The 21452-nt window shown below is 44.0% G+C and overlaps 1 protein-coding gene across 1 annotated transcript in view; it reads right to left on the reverse strand.

The window, feature by feature from the left end:
• The window catches only part of LOC121273272 (zinc finger protein 148-like), a 407528-nt gene that overhangs the window by 383382 nt on the left and 2694 nt on the right, over window positions 1–21452 (reverse strand). The window contains exon 2 of the mRNA XM_041180319.1: window positions 10786–11127. Coding sequence (XP_041036253.1) covers window positions 10786–11115 — 330 coding nt within the window. The 5' untranslated portion in view covers window positions 11116–11127. The remainder of the gene's footprint in view (window positions 1–10785; window positions 11128–21452) is intronic.

Below are 21452 nucleotides of genomic sequence, written 5' to 3' on the forward strand. Positions count from 1 at the left end.
CATATTTCCAGCATTTATCACAATAAACCTAAGTTTTATTGACAGTCAGAAAGGAAGACAAACAAAACTACAGTTGCTGCTAACCACAGGCATGATCATAAGAAGTCTTGTCCAACTGAAGTTAATATTTTAAACAATGTCTAAATGACATGAATCATTTTCGGATTTCAATCTCCCATTTGTAAAGTGTTTGGGGAAGAAGCTAATAAATCTTTGCTGGCTGAGGGGAAATCACCCCCTCCACCCTCCAATTCCTGCTGATACACAGATTGGAAAATTCGGCCAACAGCACATGTTCAGAATGCACAGAGTTGGTTCAAAAGTTTCCAGGAGTGAACATTTCCAGTCAGAGCCTATGCTTTACAGACAGACTAAAGCCTTGAAATTAAAACTGTAAGGAAGGCATTAAAAGGACACAAAAACAATTTGGTGGATCAATTTAATCAGTTTTAGGGTTTCCAAACATTTCAGAGTATCTTCCCACCAGTAGATTTCTGAGTTGAAGGAAAGGATGCCTTCCCTGATTCCTGCGAGAATCCGGAGTTGCTTTGCTTTTTCCAAAGGATTTTGCAACAAACTGGTGATTGAAATTTCAGAGGATTACATTTAAAGTATTAATTACTCACATTCTATTCTGCACCAGACCAAAAACATTAACTCTGTTTTTCTCTCCATAGATGCTGCCTGACCTGAGTATTTCCAGCATTTTCTGTCTTTATCCTAATTCCACACTACTGGCCCAATTCACAATAGTTTCCAAACTCATTCTACCGTCTCACGCTAAAGCCCTTCCTTCCCAGTACCTATTACCCACTGATTTCCAAACTATTCAATGCCTGTTACTCCTCATCCAAACTCTTCACTCTTCCCTCAGCCAGTTTTTCCCAACCCTCAACTTCTCATTACACCTGTCCCCAATGTACATTACCCTGTCCCCAAATACTACTTACTTCCAGCTCAACACAACACAAACTCCTGATTACTCACTACTAACTGTGCCACATTGGATGTCAGCTGCTTGTAAGCACCACCCCCAGCTTCATTACTTTGTACTCTACCCCAACACCTATTACTCCTACTAAACACATTCCACCCCAAACTATCTTGACACCACAGTGCGCAATAATCTTGTACACACACCTCACACTTGTCACCACCACACACACTTCTTTATAAAACACAATACCCTAACTTCCTGTCAGCCATGCAAACAATTCACTAGCAATGTAATAAACATCCTGCATCAACAAGAACAGCAAACACTTCCTGTTGTCACACTTATGTCCAAGACGCAATTTTGGAAAGTCTGGGGTTGAGTACTTGTCATCATACTTGCCTTTCAAACATCCTAACACAGTGCTGCTCCTACTATGTTGCATTACTGCAAGTGTAGATGTAAACACACTTATACTTTTTAAAATCCCCGTTCCCTTCAGATAGGTTTCAATATAATTTTAAATTTAGGCTACTTTTAATCCTCTCATCACAGAAACCATTCTGACAAATCCCTCCATCATAAGGTCAGAATTGGGGGATGTTCACTGATGATTGTACAATGTTCAGCACCATTCGCTAACTCTTCAAATACTGAAGCAGTCCATGTCCAAATGCAGCAAGATTAGGACAATATCCAGGCTTGGGTGGACAAGTGGCAAGTAACATTCGCACCACACAAGTGTTAGGCAATGACCATCTCCAACAAGAGAGAATCTAATCATCGCCCTTGACATTCAATAGCATTACAATCACTGAATCCCTCACTATCAACATCCTGGGGTTTATCATTGACCAGAAACTGAACTGGACTAGCCATATAAATACTGTGGCTAGAAGAGCAGGTCAGAAGCTAGGAATCCTGTGACAAGTAACTCACCTCCTGGCTCCCCAAAGCCTGTCCACCATCTACAAGGCACAAGTCAGGAGAGTGATGAAATACTCCCCACTTGCCTGGATGAGTGCAGTTCCAAAAACACTCGAGGAGCTCGACACCATCCAGGACAAAGCAGCCCCGCTTGATTGGCACACCATCCACAAACATTCACTCCCTCCACCACCGATGGACAGTGGCAACAGTGTGTACCAGCTATAAGGTGTGCTGCAGTAACTCACCAAGGCGCCTTCGACAGCACCTTCCAAATGAATAAACATTAAAAAAAACTCCTCTGCATCTTCTCAAGGACCCTCACATTCTTCCTAAAGTGTGGTGACCAGAACTTTTTTTTTTATTCTTTCATGGGGTGTGGGCATTGCTGGCAAGGCCAGCATTTGTTACCCAACTCTAATTGCCCCTTGAGGTGGTGGTGAGCTGTCTTCTTGAACCGCTGCAGTCCATGTGGTGTGGGTACACCCAGTGCTGTTAGGGAGGGAGTTCCAGGATTTTGACCCAGTGACAGTGAAACGGTGGCGATATAGTTCCAAGTCAGGATGGTGAGTGACTTGGAAGGGAGCTTGCAAGGGCCCAAGCCGCATCTCCACCACACACTCAGCAGCCCCTCTTCCCAACTCCCCTCCCTACTCCCTCAACAGCCTCTCTTTCCAAACCTCCCTCCCTACCTGCTTGTCCCAGTCAAGACTCAGGCTCCACTGCTCCCTCTGCCCTACATCTACTGAATTCCACAGAGACTAAGGCTTCGCTGCTTCCTCCCTCACCCAAACCCAGTATGCTGAACCCCACGAAGGCTCAGGCTCCGCTGCTCCCACCACCAAGCTTAAACTGACCGGCCTGTAGCTGCCGGATTTATCTTTGCACCTTTTTTTGAATACAGGTGGAACATTTGCAATTTTCCAGTCTTTAACAAAACCCCTCTGATTTAAGGAGAATTGGAAAATTATGACCAGTTCCTCCATATCTCCACCATTATTTTCCCCAGCACCCTCAGAGGCATCTGATCAGGTCCTGGTGACTTACTAACTTGAAGGATAGCCAATCTTTGTCTCAACTACTTCCTCTTTCATTATGCCATTGGTTAGGAAGAGGGGATGCAGGGTAAAGCCATAGTAAAAGCAAGATAGGGTGGGGAAACCAGAGGGATGGAGAGAAGACAGAGGAAGCAAGCCACCAAGGCTTTGGACTACACTTTGCTCTGCACCTACTGCCAGAAAATTAGGGCTGTAGAATTCAGCGGCTCTATTCCTCATCACAGCATCCACCACCTCCTAACTGAAAGCAAAGAAAAAGTAGAATGGGGCAGAGGCAGAAACAAAGTTAGGGAGAAGAGTAAAAGAGAAGAGTAACAAAGCGAGAGAAGTACTGGCGAGGAACAAACAGTAACAGGAATATAAAAAAGAGACAGGCAAGACACTGACTGTGTGCAATGCCATGGGAGACCTCATAGTAGTACATTTAAAATCTAGCATCTAGTGGGCACTTTCTGTAATTATTACACTTCACTCATCACACTCTGATGAGCAGCAAATCAAAACCAAAGAGATGGGGACATAAGAATACAAACATGGAAAGCGGCTCAAAACTACCAAAGAAATTACTAATCCAAAAAACGTAACCAATCTTCAATGACCAGTCAGGATATCTGCCAATAAAAAAAAGATGAGCCAATTAACGCATTCAAACTGCTTTTTGAGGAAAAAAAAATAACTACCATTTTTCTACCTCAGGAACTGAAAATGTCCAAGTTTGTAATTTTTTTTTTTAATAAATGCTGCTTATTTCACCAGATGTAGCTGCACCACCGAGGAAATACAGATCTATAATATTCAAATATATGCCTCTGCACACACTTCTTGTCAATTTAGTCCATTATAGATTCCTCTTCATAATGAAACCACTGGCGCAAACAGGTTATATACTGTCATTCCGCTTTCTCCTACCAAGTCGATAGACTGTATATGCAGTCCTGTGAGCATAACAAATCACCTGAAGACTACACATGGCCTTCACTCATGTACACATGATTGACCAGCATGACTGATCGATGCCATATATAGCAGCTTACAGTAGCCTGTCCTTGGTGGGTGGTATTGCTTTTTATTGCTGTGACTGCCTGTTGCAGCAGTCTAAATGTCTGATCTTCTCAACAGCAGGCGTATAATTTTGTGAATTTCCTTGGGCAGATGAGGTAGAAGCTGTCCCACACAATGCCGTGCACAAAAAACAGGTGCTGTTGATATGCTAGCCTGCCATTTGCAGTAGGGCAGGAATGGGAATTAGATCTGAGCATTTCTCTTGGCTCAGCCTCATCGAGGATTTTTTTTTCCAGACGACACTGCTCGTCATTTGTCGTCACTTGCTGTCGACCCATATTGACGAGATGTGATCTGCCTGCTACCAGATCAGTGGACCTTTGAACTATCAGTCGGAGAAAGCCTGGAAATTTGCGCTCTCAGTCTAGGTGACCATGATGGGAAGGCTCAGAAGACAGTGCTAGGTCCAACTCAATAGTGCATCTGGTGAGGTTTGTTTTTGGATTTCATGCTGCACTTTTTGCCAATAGGCCTAGAACTTTGAGCAGGACCAGAAAATTTGAAATATTGTCCCATCACCAGCACAACACCTCTTCATGCTAAGAAATGGAGGTGGATAAGGATGAAGTTTGGTTGTAATCTGCCCTATATTTAATATTTTGCAGACTGAAACTGTGTGTTGTGCCTCATAAAATAAACTTCATTCATGGTCAGATATTGACCCAGATTTTAGGAACATAGGAACAGGAGGAGGTCCATCACCCACTCCGTCATTCAATGACATCATGGCTGATCTGCAACCTGATCCATATACCCATCTTTGCCCCATATCTCTTAATACTTTTGGTTAACAAAAATCTGTCAATCTCAGATTTAAAATTAACAACTGATCTGACATAACCTGACATTTAGAAAAGAGAATTCCAAACTTCTACCTGCACTGTGTGTATAGAAGTGCTTCTTAATTTCACTCCTGGAAGGTTTGGTTCTACTTTTTAGATCATGCTTCATAGTCCTAGACTGTCCTAAATTATTTCATCATTTACCTCATTATATTTCCATCATTACAACAATGCCTACACTTACAAAGTATTTCACCAATGGTAAAGCACTTAGGGATATCCTAAGGTCTTAAAAAGCACTATAAAAATGCAAGTCACTCATTATACAGACACAAAAAGAAAATAATACAATGTCCACAGAATCACTTAAGGAGAGATGTCCTCAGAAGTTGTTTGGCTGCTTTACATAATATAACATCCTTATCCAGTTTGCAGACTCAACAGGCCCCTGGTAGCTGTGACCTACAAAATCTTTCCCTCGCATTACCCAAATGGTGCACAGCTTCAGTCCAAGTTAACAGATTGAGGCCACAAGTTTACACCTCTGTAGGGCAGCGAGGGAAAGAAACGTGGCATTTTCTTCTCAATTCTCAGCAGTGCTGAAACATGTTCACTGCTTCTGCAGACTGCAGAGTAAGAAGGCGTTCTGTGACCGCTCTCCCCACCCCAGCTGGCAGCCTCTCTCCCCAGCCCCTGGATGGCAGCCTCTGTCCCCCATCCGTCAGCTGGCAGCCTCGTCCTCGGAGCCTCCCCACCCCCTACAACAGGCAGGCAGCTGCTCCCTCGCAGCCTCTCTCCACTCCCCAGCAGGCAGCCACTCTCTCACATCCTCTCCCCATCACCCCCCTCAACAGGCAAGCTGCTCCTCACAGCCACCCTCTAGGTACGCGTGAGGCTATCAACAGCAAACGCAGGAGAAAAACAACCTGTAATTGGTGCAGCAGCCCCACGCAGATTCTCTCATTTCCATACACGGGGGTGACTTTCATCTAATTAGTAACCCCTGTGATTGAATTTTCACAGCATTTTGAGGGCCATTAAGAGCAAATTTGCCTACTGCCCCTGTGTATTTTGAACACTGGTCTAATTTTTAGACTATTCTCCCTAGTCCTAGACACCCAAACCAACAGAAGTAGTTTCTCCTAATCTACCCTATCTATTCTTTTAACATCTTGAAAAATCACCACTTAACCTTCTAAATTCCAGGGAATACAACCCTAGCTTGTGTAATTTCCCCTCATAATTTAACCTTTGGAGTCCAGATTTCATTCTGGTAAATCTCCGCTGCACTCCTTCCAAGGCAATATCTCCTTCCTCAGGTGTGGTGCTGTTCACAGTGGCTCCAGATATGATCTAACCAGGGCTCTGTATGACTGAAGCATGACTTCTACTCCCTTTTATTCTAGTCCTCTGGATACGAGGGCTAATTCCATCAGCCTTTTTAATTATTTTCTCCACCGGTTCATGACATTCTGGAGTTCCACTGTTTCTAGTTTTTCAACATTTAGGACGTATTCTGTTCTGTCCTTTTTAGGTCCAAAGTGGATGACCTCACATTTGCCCAAGTTCAAATCCATTTACCACATTTTTGGCCACTTACTACCTCTTGGGAATTTTATGCTTCCATCTACACTGCTTACAATGCCACTTAGCTGCATATCCAAATTTGCCCATGACACAAAGCTTTCTATTCAATCACATAAGGCCTTAATGAATACAGTGAATATCTGAGGCCCCAACACAGCTTTTTACAGGACACCACTAGTCACACCCTGCCAATTAAACCACCTGCCCAATTTGCCTTCAATTCCTTAAGCTTTAACTTTAGCTAACAGTTTCTTTAGAGGAACTTTATCAAATGTTGTCTGGAAGTCCAAATAAATAACATCCTCAACGTTCCCCTGTCCACTACTTTAGTCACCTCTTTAAAATTAAATTAGGCTGGTCAGGTATGACCTATCCTTTACAAATCCATGCTGGCTCTCTGATCAACTGAAAATTTACAAGGAGTTCAGTCACTCTCTTTAATTACAGACTCTAGTCATTTCTCAAAAGCAGATATTAGGCTAACCGGTCTATAATTCCTCGATTCCTTCTTTCACCTTTAATTTACTATGGTAATGATGTCAGCATTTGCCATCATTACACCAGTGAGTACCAGTTTAATCATTTAAATAGTCAGATAAACATTCAGAATCATGTTAAAAACTTGAATAAATTCAAGAAGAGCAGTCGCTTTGAAAGTTGAAAACAACATTCCGGCACCATCCTGACAAAGGAACACTTTTCACTGGAAACACCAGCCCTAACTGGCAAGAAAAGTTCATTCTAAGTGGACAATTAGCCTAAATTCAGACCAGTGCCATGTTTTCCTGTTAATGTTCGTGTCGCAAAGTTATTAAGAGCGAACCCTCTGGAGCCACACAGAAAAGGCCACTTCAGCTTCAGAATTTATGCTACAGTGCACATGTGCAGTGCCGAAGTTTTGTGACTTTTTAAACATCATTCCGATATCATTTATCTGCCTTTTTAAAATTTGATGTTTAAATCTAACTTTTTAAAATGATTGCACTCATGACTTAAAGAAAAGGTTCAAATTTCTATTCAGTCATTTACATGACTCTACAATCCTGTGTACATGCATATGACACTGTGAAAATGCCCACTGCCTAGTCATAGGTAACCCAAACTTTTTTTTTTTTAAATCTTGTGTGGGCCTCTTCTGTTCCCGTCAAATTTGACACATTCACCACGCGCTCTGCCCTTGACATCCTTGTTAGAGGACACTGCAGAATTACAGTGGGGCCCACGCAATGAGGGAATCCTCTAGCCTTTCCAGCAAGATTCTCGTCAGGAGCATCATGTTGAGTGAGCAGGCACTTTAGATCATAGTCAGCAGCAAGTGCTGCTGCTTCGCCACTGACCATAAAATACAGTTTAATCAAGATCTCTCAACCAGACTTCTTCTGATGCGCTTGTCCTGACTGGAACATGCACATAATGATTCCTTATCATTAAGGAGTCAGATGTGGCTCAGTGGGTCGCATGCTTGACTGAATCAGAAGGTTGAGGGTTCAAGTCCCACTCCAGAGATCTGAGCACAAAACGAAGGCTGACACTCCACTGCAGGACTAAGGGAGTGCAGTACTGTCAGACATTTCAGGTTTCAGATGCATTTTGGCTGAGATGTTAAGCCAAGGTCATGTCAGCCCTCTCAAGCGGGCATAAAAGATCCTGAGCAGAGAGGAGTTATCCCTGTGCCAATATTTACCCTTCAACCAGCATCACACAAAAAAAAACTGATTATCTGTTCATTGTCACATTGCTGTTTGTGGGATCTTGTTATGTGCAAATTGGCTGCCATGTTTCCTACATTACAACTTCAGATCCTGTTCCTAATTCATATGTTCTTACCTTCGTATGAGTAGGCCCATCTGGCCCTTCAAGCCTGCTCTGCCATTTGCTAAGATCTGATTGTGACCACAACTCCACTTTCCTACCTATCCCCCATAGCCCTTGACTTCCTTGTCAATCAAATTAAAAAAATTCAATGATCAGCCTCCACTGTTTCCTGGGGAAGGGAATGCCACAGACTAACAACCCTCTGGAAGAAAAACATTCTCATCTCCGTTGTAACTGGGAGCACCCTTATCTTTAAAACGTGTCCCCTAGTTCTGGTCTTTCTCGCAAGTGGAAACATCCTCCGGGTATCCACCTATCAAGTACTCTCAGGATCTTATATATTTCAATAAGATCACCTCTCATTGTCCAGTGGGTATAGGTTCAACCTGTTCAACCTTTCTCTACAAGATAAGCCCTTCATCCCAGGAATGAGTCGAGTGAACTTCTCTGAACTGCTTCTAACACAATTATATCTTTTTTCAAATAGAGACCCCAAAACTGGACACGGTATTCCAGATGCCATCTGACCAAGGCCCTGTACAGCTGCAGTAAAACATCCTTCTTTTATATTCCATTCCCCTTGCAATGAATGCCAACATTCCATTTGCCCTCCTAGTCACTTGCTGTATCAGCATGCTAACTTTTTGTGATTCATCTGCCAGGACATCCAGATCCCTCTGTACCACTGAGTTCTGCAATCTCTACCTGCCTTTTTGTGGAATCTATGAACATAATGCACCACCTCAAGCATGATGCCACCACCATTCTATAGCTCTACTTATTCCCTTGTCATTAATATCCCTCCTTATTTTATTCTTTCCTTATGATCTCCTGCCCTGTTCTGTTCACATTTCTTGCAGATTCCTCCCCACTTACTAGTTTAAAGCCTTTGACACCTCCCTATTTACCTTTTCCACTAGCACACGGGTGCCATCCCAGTTCAGGTGGAGCCCATCCTATCAGTACAGCTCCTTCCTGTCCTAGAACTGGTGCCGGTGTCCAATGGCAAAAGAACGTTTTCCCACACCAGCGCATTAGCCATGTGTTAATTCTCCTGATCTGTCTGCTTCTATGCCATTTCATATGTGACTCGGGAAATAATCCAGAGATTATCCTCGAGATCTTGCTTTTTAATTTAGCGCCTAATTCCTGATACTCTTTCAGCAAGACCTACTCCCTGCTTCTACCCATGTTGTTTGTTCCAACATGGAACACAACAACTGGATTTAACCCTTTCCTTTCCAAGTACTTCTACAGTCACCATGAGGTCAAATTCACCGTGTAGGCAACACAACCTTCAGGATTCTCATTCTTAGCTGCAGGGGACACTATCTATCCCACAAATTATAGAGTCTCCTCTTACCACCATATTTCTATTCTGTTATCTTCTGCCCCCACCCTCACCGACAGGATTCTGAACCACGATGCCTTGGTCTGCATCGTGCTGCCCTCCTTGCAGTCTTTCTCCTTGTCCTCGTAGGTAGCGACTGCATCATACCTATTGGACAGGACCGGTGTCTGCAGGAGACCCATCTTAACCTTTCCTCAATCCTTACTGCTGGCTCTCTATCAGTCACATCCTCCCTTTCCTGAGCCTGTATTTTCCCCTGCGATGTGACTATATTCTGGATAAAACTGTCCAGAAATTCCTCCCCTTCCTTTATGTGTCGGAATCTGTCCAACTTGCACTCCAGCTCAATGGCTCTAAGCTGGATGAAGGATAAATACTGATCAGAATTTGTGCCATGACTACTTTCCTTCAGTCTGAGTCAATGGCAAAGAAGCTGCCTAGTAATAGCAGCCGCACAGTTAGTTAATTAGGTGGCTAGTTAGAACTGGCTCCCTATTCAGTAGGGCCTGACTCAAGTCTTTGGCATTTCAGCTAGCGTAAGCACAGGAGGTTTTCCTTGCACACAGGGCCCTGCTGGACAGGGTACTAACTTAACTTGGGGAATTTGGCGCGGTGAGGTAAGAGGTTCTGGTCTTTTACAGACCAAGGAGCGGTCTGAGACAGTTTGTGGGATCCTGCTGTACACAAATTAGTTGCTGCAGCCCCTCGAACCTGCTCAGCAGTCAATCTGGGACACAAAGTTCCAAATTCACTTGTGTGAAAAAGTGCTTCCTGATTTCCCTCCTAAATAGTCTAGCTCTAATCTTAAGATTACATGCCCTCATTTTCAAGTCTCCCACCAGAGCAAACAAAGTCATTGTATTCACCCTAACAAATCCTTTTAACATATTAGACACCAGGTCATCCTTCAATCTTCTATGCTCAAGAGAATGCAACACATGTTTATGCAATCTGTCCTCATAATTTATCCTTTTCAGCCCCAGTATCATTCTGGTGAATCTGTGCTGCACCCCCTCTAAGGCTAACATATCCTTCCTGAGGTATAGTGAACTGAACACAGTATTCCAGATGGGGTCTGATCAAGGTGCTGCGCAACTGAAGCAGGACTTCCTTCCCCCTTGTTTTCCAGGCCTCAAAATAAAGACCAACATTCCATTAGCCTTTTTAATTGTTTTTTTGAACTTGTCTACTAGCTTTTAATGATTTTTATATTTGGGACTCGCAAATCTCTTTGGAAGAAATATTAAAAAAAAGAAACAAGATACTTACTTGGGGTGCACACGGCAAATTCTGTGTTACAGTAACAACAGCATGACTGTCCGGTCCATCTGCGCTTCTCATGGTGTTCTGAGTCATCGGGTCGCTGTCAGTTATCATTCCCTGATGGCTGATTGTTCCGCTCTGCAGGAGGCGGTGAGAGCCCACCATCTCATGACTGACAGAGCTGTCCTGCAAGATGCCAACTTCGCTGGTGTTGTCTTGTAACATGGCATTGTCTCCAAGAGATGCCTGCTGAGGAGTTCTTCTGTACTCGAGGATGGGCTGTTGTCCACCTATTGGGACACTGGGATGATCTGAAATTCCATCCACCCTGCTCATCTGGCTAGAATACTGTAAAACAGGTACAATCATTAGATATCACTGTGGGCAAAAAAGAAAACCTAGCATAAAAAGATTTTAACGGTTGAGACAAGGACCAGTCCAACCTACAGCAAGATGTATATAGAGAAGTACATTGCCCTTCATGTCTCTACTACTTTAAGAAACAGATGGAATGCAGTGGTTCAAGAAGGTGGCTTACTGCCACTTTCACAAGGGCAATTAGAGATGGGTAATGAGCACAGCCCACATCCCATTAAAGAATCTTTAAAAATTACACTCCCTTCTTTGACTTTTCTCCCGTTATGGGACTGACTCTTGTTCATATAGTTTCATAGCTGGTAGCGCCCCTGCTTCCTCACCAGATGTTGATTTTGTTCTTTGTATGTGGGTACATGGGCAAGGCAGCATTTATTACCAATTCTTGGTTGCTTCAAGAGCATTCAGCCAATCACAAATAGCCATTCAAGAAGCAGCACAGTTGAGCCCAATCCCAACTTCCACACATGCACTTCCCAATAAGGACGATGGGGTGGGGGTGGAGTGGGATCACTGTGGAGCAATTAAGAACAGGAATTTCAACTGATACTTTCTATCTCCCCCCACCTCCTCCCCACCCCACAACCAACCCCTCCAAAGTTTGCGGCACTTAAGTCAATCACAAGACTCCCTACCAATGCTCCAACCAACAATCACTCATTCAGTACATCTCTGGCGAGAGAGAACCTGACCATCTCCCCCTTGATACTCAACTGCAATACCATCACTGAATCCCCCACCATAAACATTCCGTGGGGTTACCACTGACCAGAAACTGAACTGGACCAGCCATATAAAGACCGTGGCCACAAGAGCAGCTCACCTCCAGACTCTCCAGTTTGTCCACCAGTCAAGAGAGAGCCCGAGGGGAAAGAGTGCCAGGGACCAAGAGGTAAAAGAGTCAGTGGGAGAACAGAGAGTGAGCCTGAGGAGGTCAGCAGGAGAGAGAGAGAAAACTGCAGGGTAAAAGGAGTGGCGAGACAGGGAGAGAGAGACAGCACTGTGAGAACAAATGAACAAAAACAAAATCAAGGCATGACGTCACAGAGCTGCAAGTGGTGCAGGTTGTTCAGAGGTCTGCACGACTGAGAGCTATGTGGCTAGCAAGTTTCGAGATGTGGTCACCTCAGCGCTTAACAGTATGACGCAGAGAGGGAATGGGTGACCACCAGGCAGTCAAGGAGTACCAGGTAGGTAGGTAGTGCAAGAGTCCCCCAAGAACATCTCATTCTCCAACCAGTACTTAGTTCTACTTGTCCTCACAAGGTGGTTTGCGATGCTGTTTGGGAGGTGGACCATGGACAGAGTCTCAAAAAAAAAAATGCATTTCCGTAGGCCCCTCCTTGGAAGTACTTCAAATTTGCAGCATGATTAGTTCAGACACCACTTATCACAAAAATCAATGCTCACAGTGAGCATTTTTACAAGAAATATTGTTATAAAATATGCAGAAATTGCATGAAAAACCCAGAATGACGATATAATTCCTTTTATGGCCAATCACAACTGATGCATGTGTCAGTTTTGCAAAAATCAGCCAATGGACCCTGTTCTACAGAGCAATCAAAACAAAATGCTGCCAATGCTGGAAATCTGAAATAAAAATAGAAAATGCTGGAAATACTCAGCAGGTCAGGCCGCATCTGTGGAAAGAGAAACAAGAGTTAATGTTTCGGGTCCAGTATTTTTTGTTTCTATTGCGGCAAAACAATGCACATTGTTACAGGAGCCGGGAATTTATTTCCCTTTTCGGACTGTAGCTGGATAAAATTCCTCACTAGTGTTCATCAGCGGAAATTTACTGGAACAAAAGGAGCAAAGATTGCTGAAAATGACATTGAAAATTTAGATTTAGAGCCCAGCATTGCATCAGAAAGACCTGAATTAACCCCAAGTGCGATTGGGTATCATCTGTTTTGCCACATGCTTTTCACTGATAAATGCAAGATCAACAGGGTCAAAAAGCTAGAAAGGGAAATTTATAACCATGAATGTGAATACATGTGATTTTACAATATTTCACATGGAGCTATGTTAATCTAGACACGTTTATATACGTATTTCTCTCTGTAGTTGAAGTGGCATGCTATCCAACTTATCCATTCCGTGGACCTGCTTTAACCCCCATTTATGTCACTCACTCTACATACAAATGAATCGACAGTTCTCAAGCTCACTCTGGTCAAGTTAGTCATAAAAATTTAAGAATCAAATTTTGTGTTACTATTAATAACATCTATCACATTCATTTACTCTTTCTCTCGCTTTCTGTTGCTTTGCCTCCTCATTCCTATTTCCACTCTATTTCTCAATTTCCTTTTCTCCTCGTCTTTTTTAATTTTTGTGCAGCTGAAACAGCTGCAGAACCAGGGCAGAGAGGAGAGGAGAGGAGTGAAGCCATACTAAGGTTTTACTGCTTCGCTCAAAGGTGACAGACATCAAGGACTTACCTGCAAGGCCTTTCCATCTTCTCCCAATACAGTGCCTTCTCTGTAAGAAAGACAAGAACATCGTGGAGACACACAGCTGAAAGAAATGTAAAGAGAGGCTGATACAATGTGAGACCACAGCAGCAAGCTGCTCCTCAAAGTGGGGACCCGCAAAGATGAAGCAATCTTGTCAGAAGCACGTGGACAAGATCTTTTTGCTCTTGAAGCAAGATATTGCCTCAGCTGTTATCAGAGATCTACAAATGTTACTTACCAAAAGATAGCTAGAAGGCCCTGCAGAAAGTAACCTCTACCAGACAGGATATCAGCATTTCTCGCGATGTGGTTATAGAGGGTAGAATTGTGAAGTTCTTAGAATGACAAAACTAAACAGCAGCAGAAATGCAACCTGGGCAAAGAGGTCATCGAAGCTTCCTTGTATAAGATCTATAATCTCAAACTAAGAATGGCAAAATCTCATCCCTTCCTAAAATCTCTCAGATCAACTCATAGTAGAAAGGGTGATCTTCCTTGTTGAGGATTTTGCGACAGATGATGAAGTTGTTCAGGGGACAGAGGTTTGTCTACAGAAACAAGTGCAAGCGGGACTGATACAGACTCAGGCGCCTACGTGGATCCTGGAGCCACAATGCCCATTAGGAGTATCAGATACAAACTCTAATTACTGACCCATATACAGATATCATGCTGCACTGACACTGAGACAGTCAATTCAAAAAAAGTCTCATGTCATTCCTCCACTTAGATGGCCACCAACTGCAGAGGACCAAACTCTAGATGCGGCAAAGGATTTAATGCCTAATGAGCTGTTCAATTTTCCTTGCATGGGCAACAGGAATAACAAGTGGGCTTCCAGATGAGACTCTGGTCCCAATAAACAATATCAATAGCCGCCAAGATTATTTCCTTGTGCCAATACGACATGAACCTGGGATTGAAGAGGAGGCGGCTCATGTCAAAACATTTGGCTCTGGTAACGTCTGTCATACACATGGCTGGCTCAGAGTGGTTAATCGGGCCTCTAAAATGGTTTAGAGGACTGCTCTTCAAATTCTCAGATATTAGAGCATGACACAGCATTGACTGAGCTTCAGATTCAACAAAGTAAACAGTACATCCCACCCAATATCAACCCCAATGTACAGACAATGCTGGTCTGGGATAACAGCAGCTTTGGAGAGCAAATATCGTCAAGAAAAGGTGCAACTGATAATAGAAATGGTATTGTGAAAGGGATGAGCCAGCCAGAACAAAAGCAATCGGAAGTACCTGCCCTGAAGAAAACGAAAAAAAAATCCCTACAACCACGCCCCACAAATATCGATTTGATTAGTGGAGGACAAGGAACAGGAACACGGCCGTTTGGTGAGGGACTACAATTAGAGCTTGAAAATCATATACACATTCAAGAAAATGCACACAGCTTGGTTAATGCATACTTCCTCAGCAAGTTGCCAGAAATGAACAATGATGTTTTGCCTGGATAGACTGGCTTCAATACGCTGCTTCAGAGAACTTTAATCCCACAGAAGTCAAACATTGGCTACCTCCCAGTCATCGATGCCAGCCTGACTGAGCTCAGTACAGTGAACACAATTTTGCAACCAAGTATTGACACTGCAGGCAAATTCAGGCTGGATAGGATTGTTGTAATGGACCAGGTCATTTATGTGAAGGCCTAGGAGATTTGTTGCAAGGAACAGCCTCTCCATACAGAGGCTTATTCTTCACATGGAGGAGTTTCACACTGCAGTAGCATCAGGAAAAGATGTGCAGATGCCAGGTCTTCAGGACATCTTCACCGAGTCCGAACTGGTTGCAGCAGGTTCTGTTAATAGTATTGTAAGTGGCCATCATTACAAGAGGAGTGTTAGAACTCACAAGATTGTGTATAAAGCTCGACTGAGATTGAGGCAGGTTTACATTGACACTTTACCAGATGATAAGCAGTTGAACTTCAGACCGCCTTCCCCGATGATGATTTTGATGATATCTTCAGCACCAAGAGATTCCATACCCTCATTAGTTGCTACAACTTTGCTATTAATAATGTAAAACAGCATGACTTTTCAGTTCTTGAGCAATTACAATACGCTAGAAGAATTGTTGCTATATATCAGAGCAACCAAGGTAACCAGCTATGAGCTTCATCTTTCAAGCGTTTGCTCCATACTACCATGGTTCTTCGCTTACGATCGAGTCAACCATGCCAGGTATCTTTCAGCATATTAGCTCAAGGTGTGCAGCTTGAAAGAAAGCCACCCTGATATCAATACAGAGTTAGGAGTAGGACAATTTATTGCCCAGCGACAAGAGCAGTCTGGCTTCTCTTCAACGGCACATGATCAAGTTATTGAACTGACGGCCAACCATGACTTGAAGACAAAGTGAGGACTGATAGGGTTTACTCTCAATGGAGCTGTACAAAGGTGGATCCTGTCACACATGAGAGGGCTGCTATCAGCCGAAACTGTCAAGGAGAAGCTGGTCACAGAACATCCAGGAGATCGCGCACTAACTTGGACAAGAAGGGAGAGTGATGAAAAGGACATGAGGAATGCCATGGACACATTCAAAATGTTTAATCCTTTTGACTTTTCTTTGGAGAAGATCAGTTGCATCACATCACATCAGGCCAAGTTGCTCCAGCACCTGGAATCAAAGACCTTACAGAGGGAAAAGGAAAGGAAGCGCTCATGACTGTCAGAAGTGGCTAAAATACCAGAATGTCAGCTTTCAAAATTCTGTCAAGAAGATGAAACTGAAGACTTTCAAGGACACAGGAAAGCGTACAGTAACCAAAGAAAAGGGTAGGGAGATCGCTCCAGAGGCAGATCGAAACTTGTCAGGCTATTTGTTATTGGAGCAGTGAGAAAAGTGGACATCAGTGAGATACTGCTTCATACATTGGGAAGGAACATTACCCTTGCCTCTAACTAATCATGACGGATCCCTCATCAAGGCAAACAAAGCAAAGCCCTTACACTTACTTGGGGGGTCAATCACCAATCCCCTTCCATTGACATGATCCCAAATGGTACAACATGGCTATGGGATGCTCTGGTATTGATTCAAGTCATGAAACCACAATCAACATTTGGACAGTTTACTGACCAATTGCTGAGAGTTGTTGTGAGACAAGCGAAAACGGATAAGTCAAGAGTGATTCACTTTGTTCTAGGCAGATACAAGGTCGAAAGCATCAAGAGTGGGGAAAGGGGGCAGAGGTCAGTTGGAGGAATGCAAGTCACCGAAATTTTCTCTTCTGACCAGAAAATCCCAAAGCAGTGGGCAAAATTTCTGCCTTGCAGTTCCTCTAATCAAGAAGAAGCTGACACACGACAACTGCTTCAGTGTATTTGCAGTCTGTTCCAGTGAGCATGTCATCATAAACAGTCCTAACATTGATGTCCTTGTACTGTGCTAAGCTCTACTTTTGTAAAGGAAGAGGAAACAACATGCATATGACATCATAGGAACACACTCAACCTCTCCCTCCAGCAGCACTGACTCACTCAAAGCTGTCCTTGTCCCATTTCATTTTATTCTTCATCTCATCTGACATCTTAACAAGAAACTTTTTATCTTCCTTTCAGGTGTTAAGGAATACAAGCTCCAACAACTTATTGATACCAACGCCCATCCAGGACTCTCCACCCCTTCCTGTCCCTCTGACTCCATCCCGGCTTCTAATCCCAGCCCATGCTGTGTATTCACCATACCCTCTGACCGTCCCCTCTCTGATGCTGAATGTTCAGTGCTGAGCAAAGGACTCAGATTCACCCCCTTAAGCCCTCACCTCAATGAATTTCAGGCTCGGCACAATGCTGAACTCTTCTTCCGCCGCCTTCGCCTCCGTGCTCACTTCTTTGGGCAGGAGTCCTCTCCCCGTTCAATGGATCCTTTTACCCGCCTCCAATATTCTCCCTCCACCTGGAACCCACCCTCTGGATTCTTACCTGCTCTTGATCTTTTCATTGAGAACTGTCGGCGTGACATCAGTCGTCTCAATTTCTCTGCTCCTCTCACCCACTCTAACCTGTCTCTCTCTGAACTTGAACTCTCTCAGGTCCAACCCTGACTTTGTCATCAAACCTGCTGACAAGGATGGTGCTGTTGTTGTCTGGTGCTCTGACCTCTACCTCAGAGGCTGAGCGTCAACTCGTAGACGCTTCCTCCCACCTCCCCCTGGACCATGACCCTGCCACTGAACATCAAGCCATTGTTTCCAGGACTGTCACTGACCTCATCTCCTCTGGAGATCTTCCCTCCACAGCCTCCAGGCTCATAGCCCCCCCAACCTCAGACAGCCCGCTTCCAACTCCTTCCTAAAATCCACAACAGGACTGTCCCAGTAGACCGATCGTGTCAGCCTGTTCCTGCCCCTCGGAACTAATTTCTTCCCATCTCGACTCTGTTCTCTCTCCCCTTGTCCAGTCTCTTCCCAGCTACATCTGCGATTCCTCTGAAGCCCTATGTCATATCAGCAATTTCCAGTTCCTTGGCCCTAACCGCCTCCTCTTCACCATGGACATCCAATCCCTCTACACTTCCATCCCTCACCAGAATGGTCTGAGGGCTCTCCGCTTCTTCCTTGAACAGAGGCCTGAACAATCACCATCCACCACTACTCTCCTCCATCTGGCTGAACTTGTTCTCTCACTGAACAGTTTCTCCTTTAACTTGTCTCACTTCCTTCAAATAAGAGTTGTGGCTATGAGTACCTGCATGGGCTCCAGTTATACCTGTCTCCTTATGTGGTATGTGGAACATTTCTTGTTCCAGTCTTACTCAGGCCCCCTCCCACAACTCTTTTTTCAGTACATCGATGACTGTTTTGGTGCTGTTTCATGCTCTCATCTGGACCTGGAAAAATTGATCAATTTTGCTTCTAATTTCCACCCCGCCATCACCTTCAATTGGTCCATCTCTAACACTTCCCTTCCCTGACATCTCGGTCTCCACTTCTGGTGATAGGCTGTCCACCAATATTCCTTACAAGCCCACTGACTCCCATAGCCACCTCGACAAAAGCTCAAGATACCCCACTTCCTGTAAGGACTCTATCCCATTCTCTCAGTTCCTTCGCCTCCATCGCATTTGTTCTGATGATGCCACTTTCCAAAACAGTGCATCCGACATGTCTTCCTTCTTCCTTAACCAAGGTTTCCCACCTATTGTGATTGACAGGGCCCTCAACAATGTCCGACCCATCTCCCGCGCATCCCCCCCTCACACCTTCTCCTCCCTCCCAGAACCATGATAGGGCCCCCCTTGCCCTCACTTTTCACCCCACCAGCCTCTGCATTCAAAAGGATCATCCTCCGTCATTTCCGCCAACTCCAGCATGATGCCACCACCAAACACATCTTCCCCTCACTCCCCACCTCCACCTTCAGTATCCATAGGAACCATTCCCTCCGGGACACCCTGGTCCACTCCTCCATCACCCCCAACACCTCATCCCCTTCCCAAGACACCTTCCCATGCAATTACAGAAGGTGCAACACCTGCCCCTCTACTTCCTCAACATCCAAGGGCCCAAACACTCCTTTCAGGTGAAGCAGCGCTTCACTTGCACCTCCTTCAATTTGGTCTACTGCATTCGCTGTTCCCAATGCAGTTTCCTCTACATTGGAGAGAACAAACGCAGACTGGGTGACCGCTTTGCGGAACACCTTCGGTCTGTCCACAAGCATAACCCAGACCTCCCTGTCGCTTGCCATTCCAACACACCACGCTCTCATGCCCACATGTCTGTCCTTGGCCTGCTGCAATATTCCAGTGAAGCCCAATGCAAACTGGAGGAACAGCACCTCATCTTCCAATTAGGCACTTTACAGCCTTCCGGACTGAATATAAAGTTCAATAACTTCAGACCATGAACTCTCTCCTCTATCTTCAACCCTTTTTATCCCTTTTTGCAAAATTCATTTTTATTTTTTATTTATTTTTATTAATTGTTTTATCCTCCCTTTTTATCCTATTTTCGATCCTTTTTCCCCCACCACCGCCCCCTTCTCCTTTTCAGAGTGCTTACCCTTGTTCTGCTATTATCACATTCTGCTTTCATACCTTTGCCACTATCAGCACCTTCTTTAGCCCTTACCACTACCATTAACACTCCCTTTGTCTTTTTGTTCATGACATCTTTGTCAATCTCTCCTTTGTCCCCACCTATTGCTGGCCCTCTATCCAGCTCCACCTGCCCCACCCCACTTAAACAGTATAAATTCCATCACATTTCTACTTCTCTTTAACTCTGAAGAAGGGTCATACGGACTTGAAACATTAACTCTGTTTCTCTCTCCACTGATGCTGTTAGACCTAGAGTTCTTGCAGCATTTTCTGTTTTTGTTTCAGATTTCCAGCATCCGCAGTATTTTGCTTTTATCTTAAGCATAATTGATGTTCATTTCATCTTTGGTCACTTTGGTAGGGATGTGTGCGTTGCTCTCATAGGGTTTTACTATGTTTCAGGATGCGATTCTGTATGGAATGGGGAAAGTAAAATCAGCGAAACTCCTGATCGCCAGCAAAGAGCACTGTGCAACATTTGAGAAGTTAGGGACATCATTTGTTATTTTGCAATCCCCCTGTGAAGAACTAAAGGCATATACTTGTGAACTCAGTGGCAGGTTGGATGCAGAGATGCGACCCAGGCCAGATGTCAAATGTTCACGATTGGAAGTTATGTGGAGAAGTGCTTGCCAACAAACAAAGATTCATTGTACAAGCATATACAGCTTGCCAATTACCAGTCTGCAATACACAAGCAATGTCTTCAAAACAGGCCATCTCCAAAGAGCCATGGGTGGAAACTAGAAAATGATCTATTTATCATAGACCGGATGATACTTCCTCCAACACCAGCAAGTGCCATGGAGTTTGCATATTGGTCATGTAGAAAGACACCTCGTGCACAAGGACAGCGCTCTTGCCTTCTCAGCAAACTTCCTTGCACCAACATTATACATGTGTAGACTGCGAGAATGCCACAACTTTGCCTGAGGCTTCTAAGGGTTTAAACTAACTTGGCAGGGGGATGGAAACCAATGTGTAGCTTAAGATAAGCAAAGTGCACCGCGGATTAGGAAAGACAGATAGCACTAAAGTGAAAAAAGGAAGGTTTTAGGTGGGGTCAGACTACGAGGAATTGCAGTCAGGGGTACATTAGGTCTACTGTGGATATATGCAAATGCACAGAAGGTAAGGTTGGTGAGCTTCAGCCGCAAACAGCCACTTGGGAACATGTGGCAATAACAAAGACCTGGCTCAAAGAAAAGGTCATGACTGGGTACTAAATTCCTGGATACAAGATGTTCAGGAAAGATAGGGAAGGAAAGGGAGGAGGACAGGTGACAATATTAATGAAGGAGAATATAACAGTGCTGAAGAGAGAGCATGTCATGGAGAGGTCAAGAATCCACTTGATTAGACTTAAGAAACAAGAGAGACCATTACACTACTGGATGTATTCTATAGCCACCAACTAGTTGGAATGATAGAGGAACAAATTTGCAGGGAAATTAGAGAGGTGGAAAAAATATAGATGGGGGACTTTAATTATCTTAATGTAGACTTGCACATATGGAGGGCAGAGAGGGGCAAGAATTTCTGAAATGTGTTCAGGAGAATTTTCTTGATTAGTATGCTACCAGCCAAATGAGGAAGGGTGCATGTAATGTGACAGGATTAATTAATGATCTCAGAGTGATGGCCTAAATAGGAGCAACCACAATGATTGAATTTTACATCCAGTATAAAAGGGAGAAGTGTGGGTCTAAGACTAGTATTTTAAACTTAAATAAGGGCATGAAAGCTAAGCTAGCTGAAGTGAACTGGGAT

This window comes from Carcharodon carcharias, chromosome X (genome assembly GCF_017639515.1).
Source record: "Carcharodon carcharias isolate sCarCar2 chromosome X, sCarCar2.pri, whole genome shotgun sequence".
NCBI classification, from domain to species: Eukaryota; Metazoa; Chordata; class Chondrichthyes; order Lamniformes; family Lamnidae; genus Carcharodon; species Carcharodon carcharias.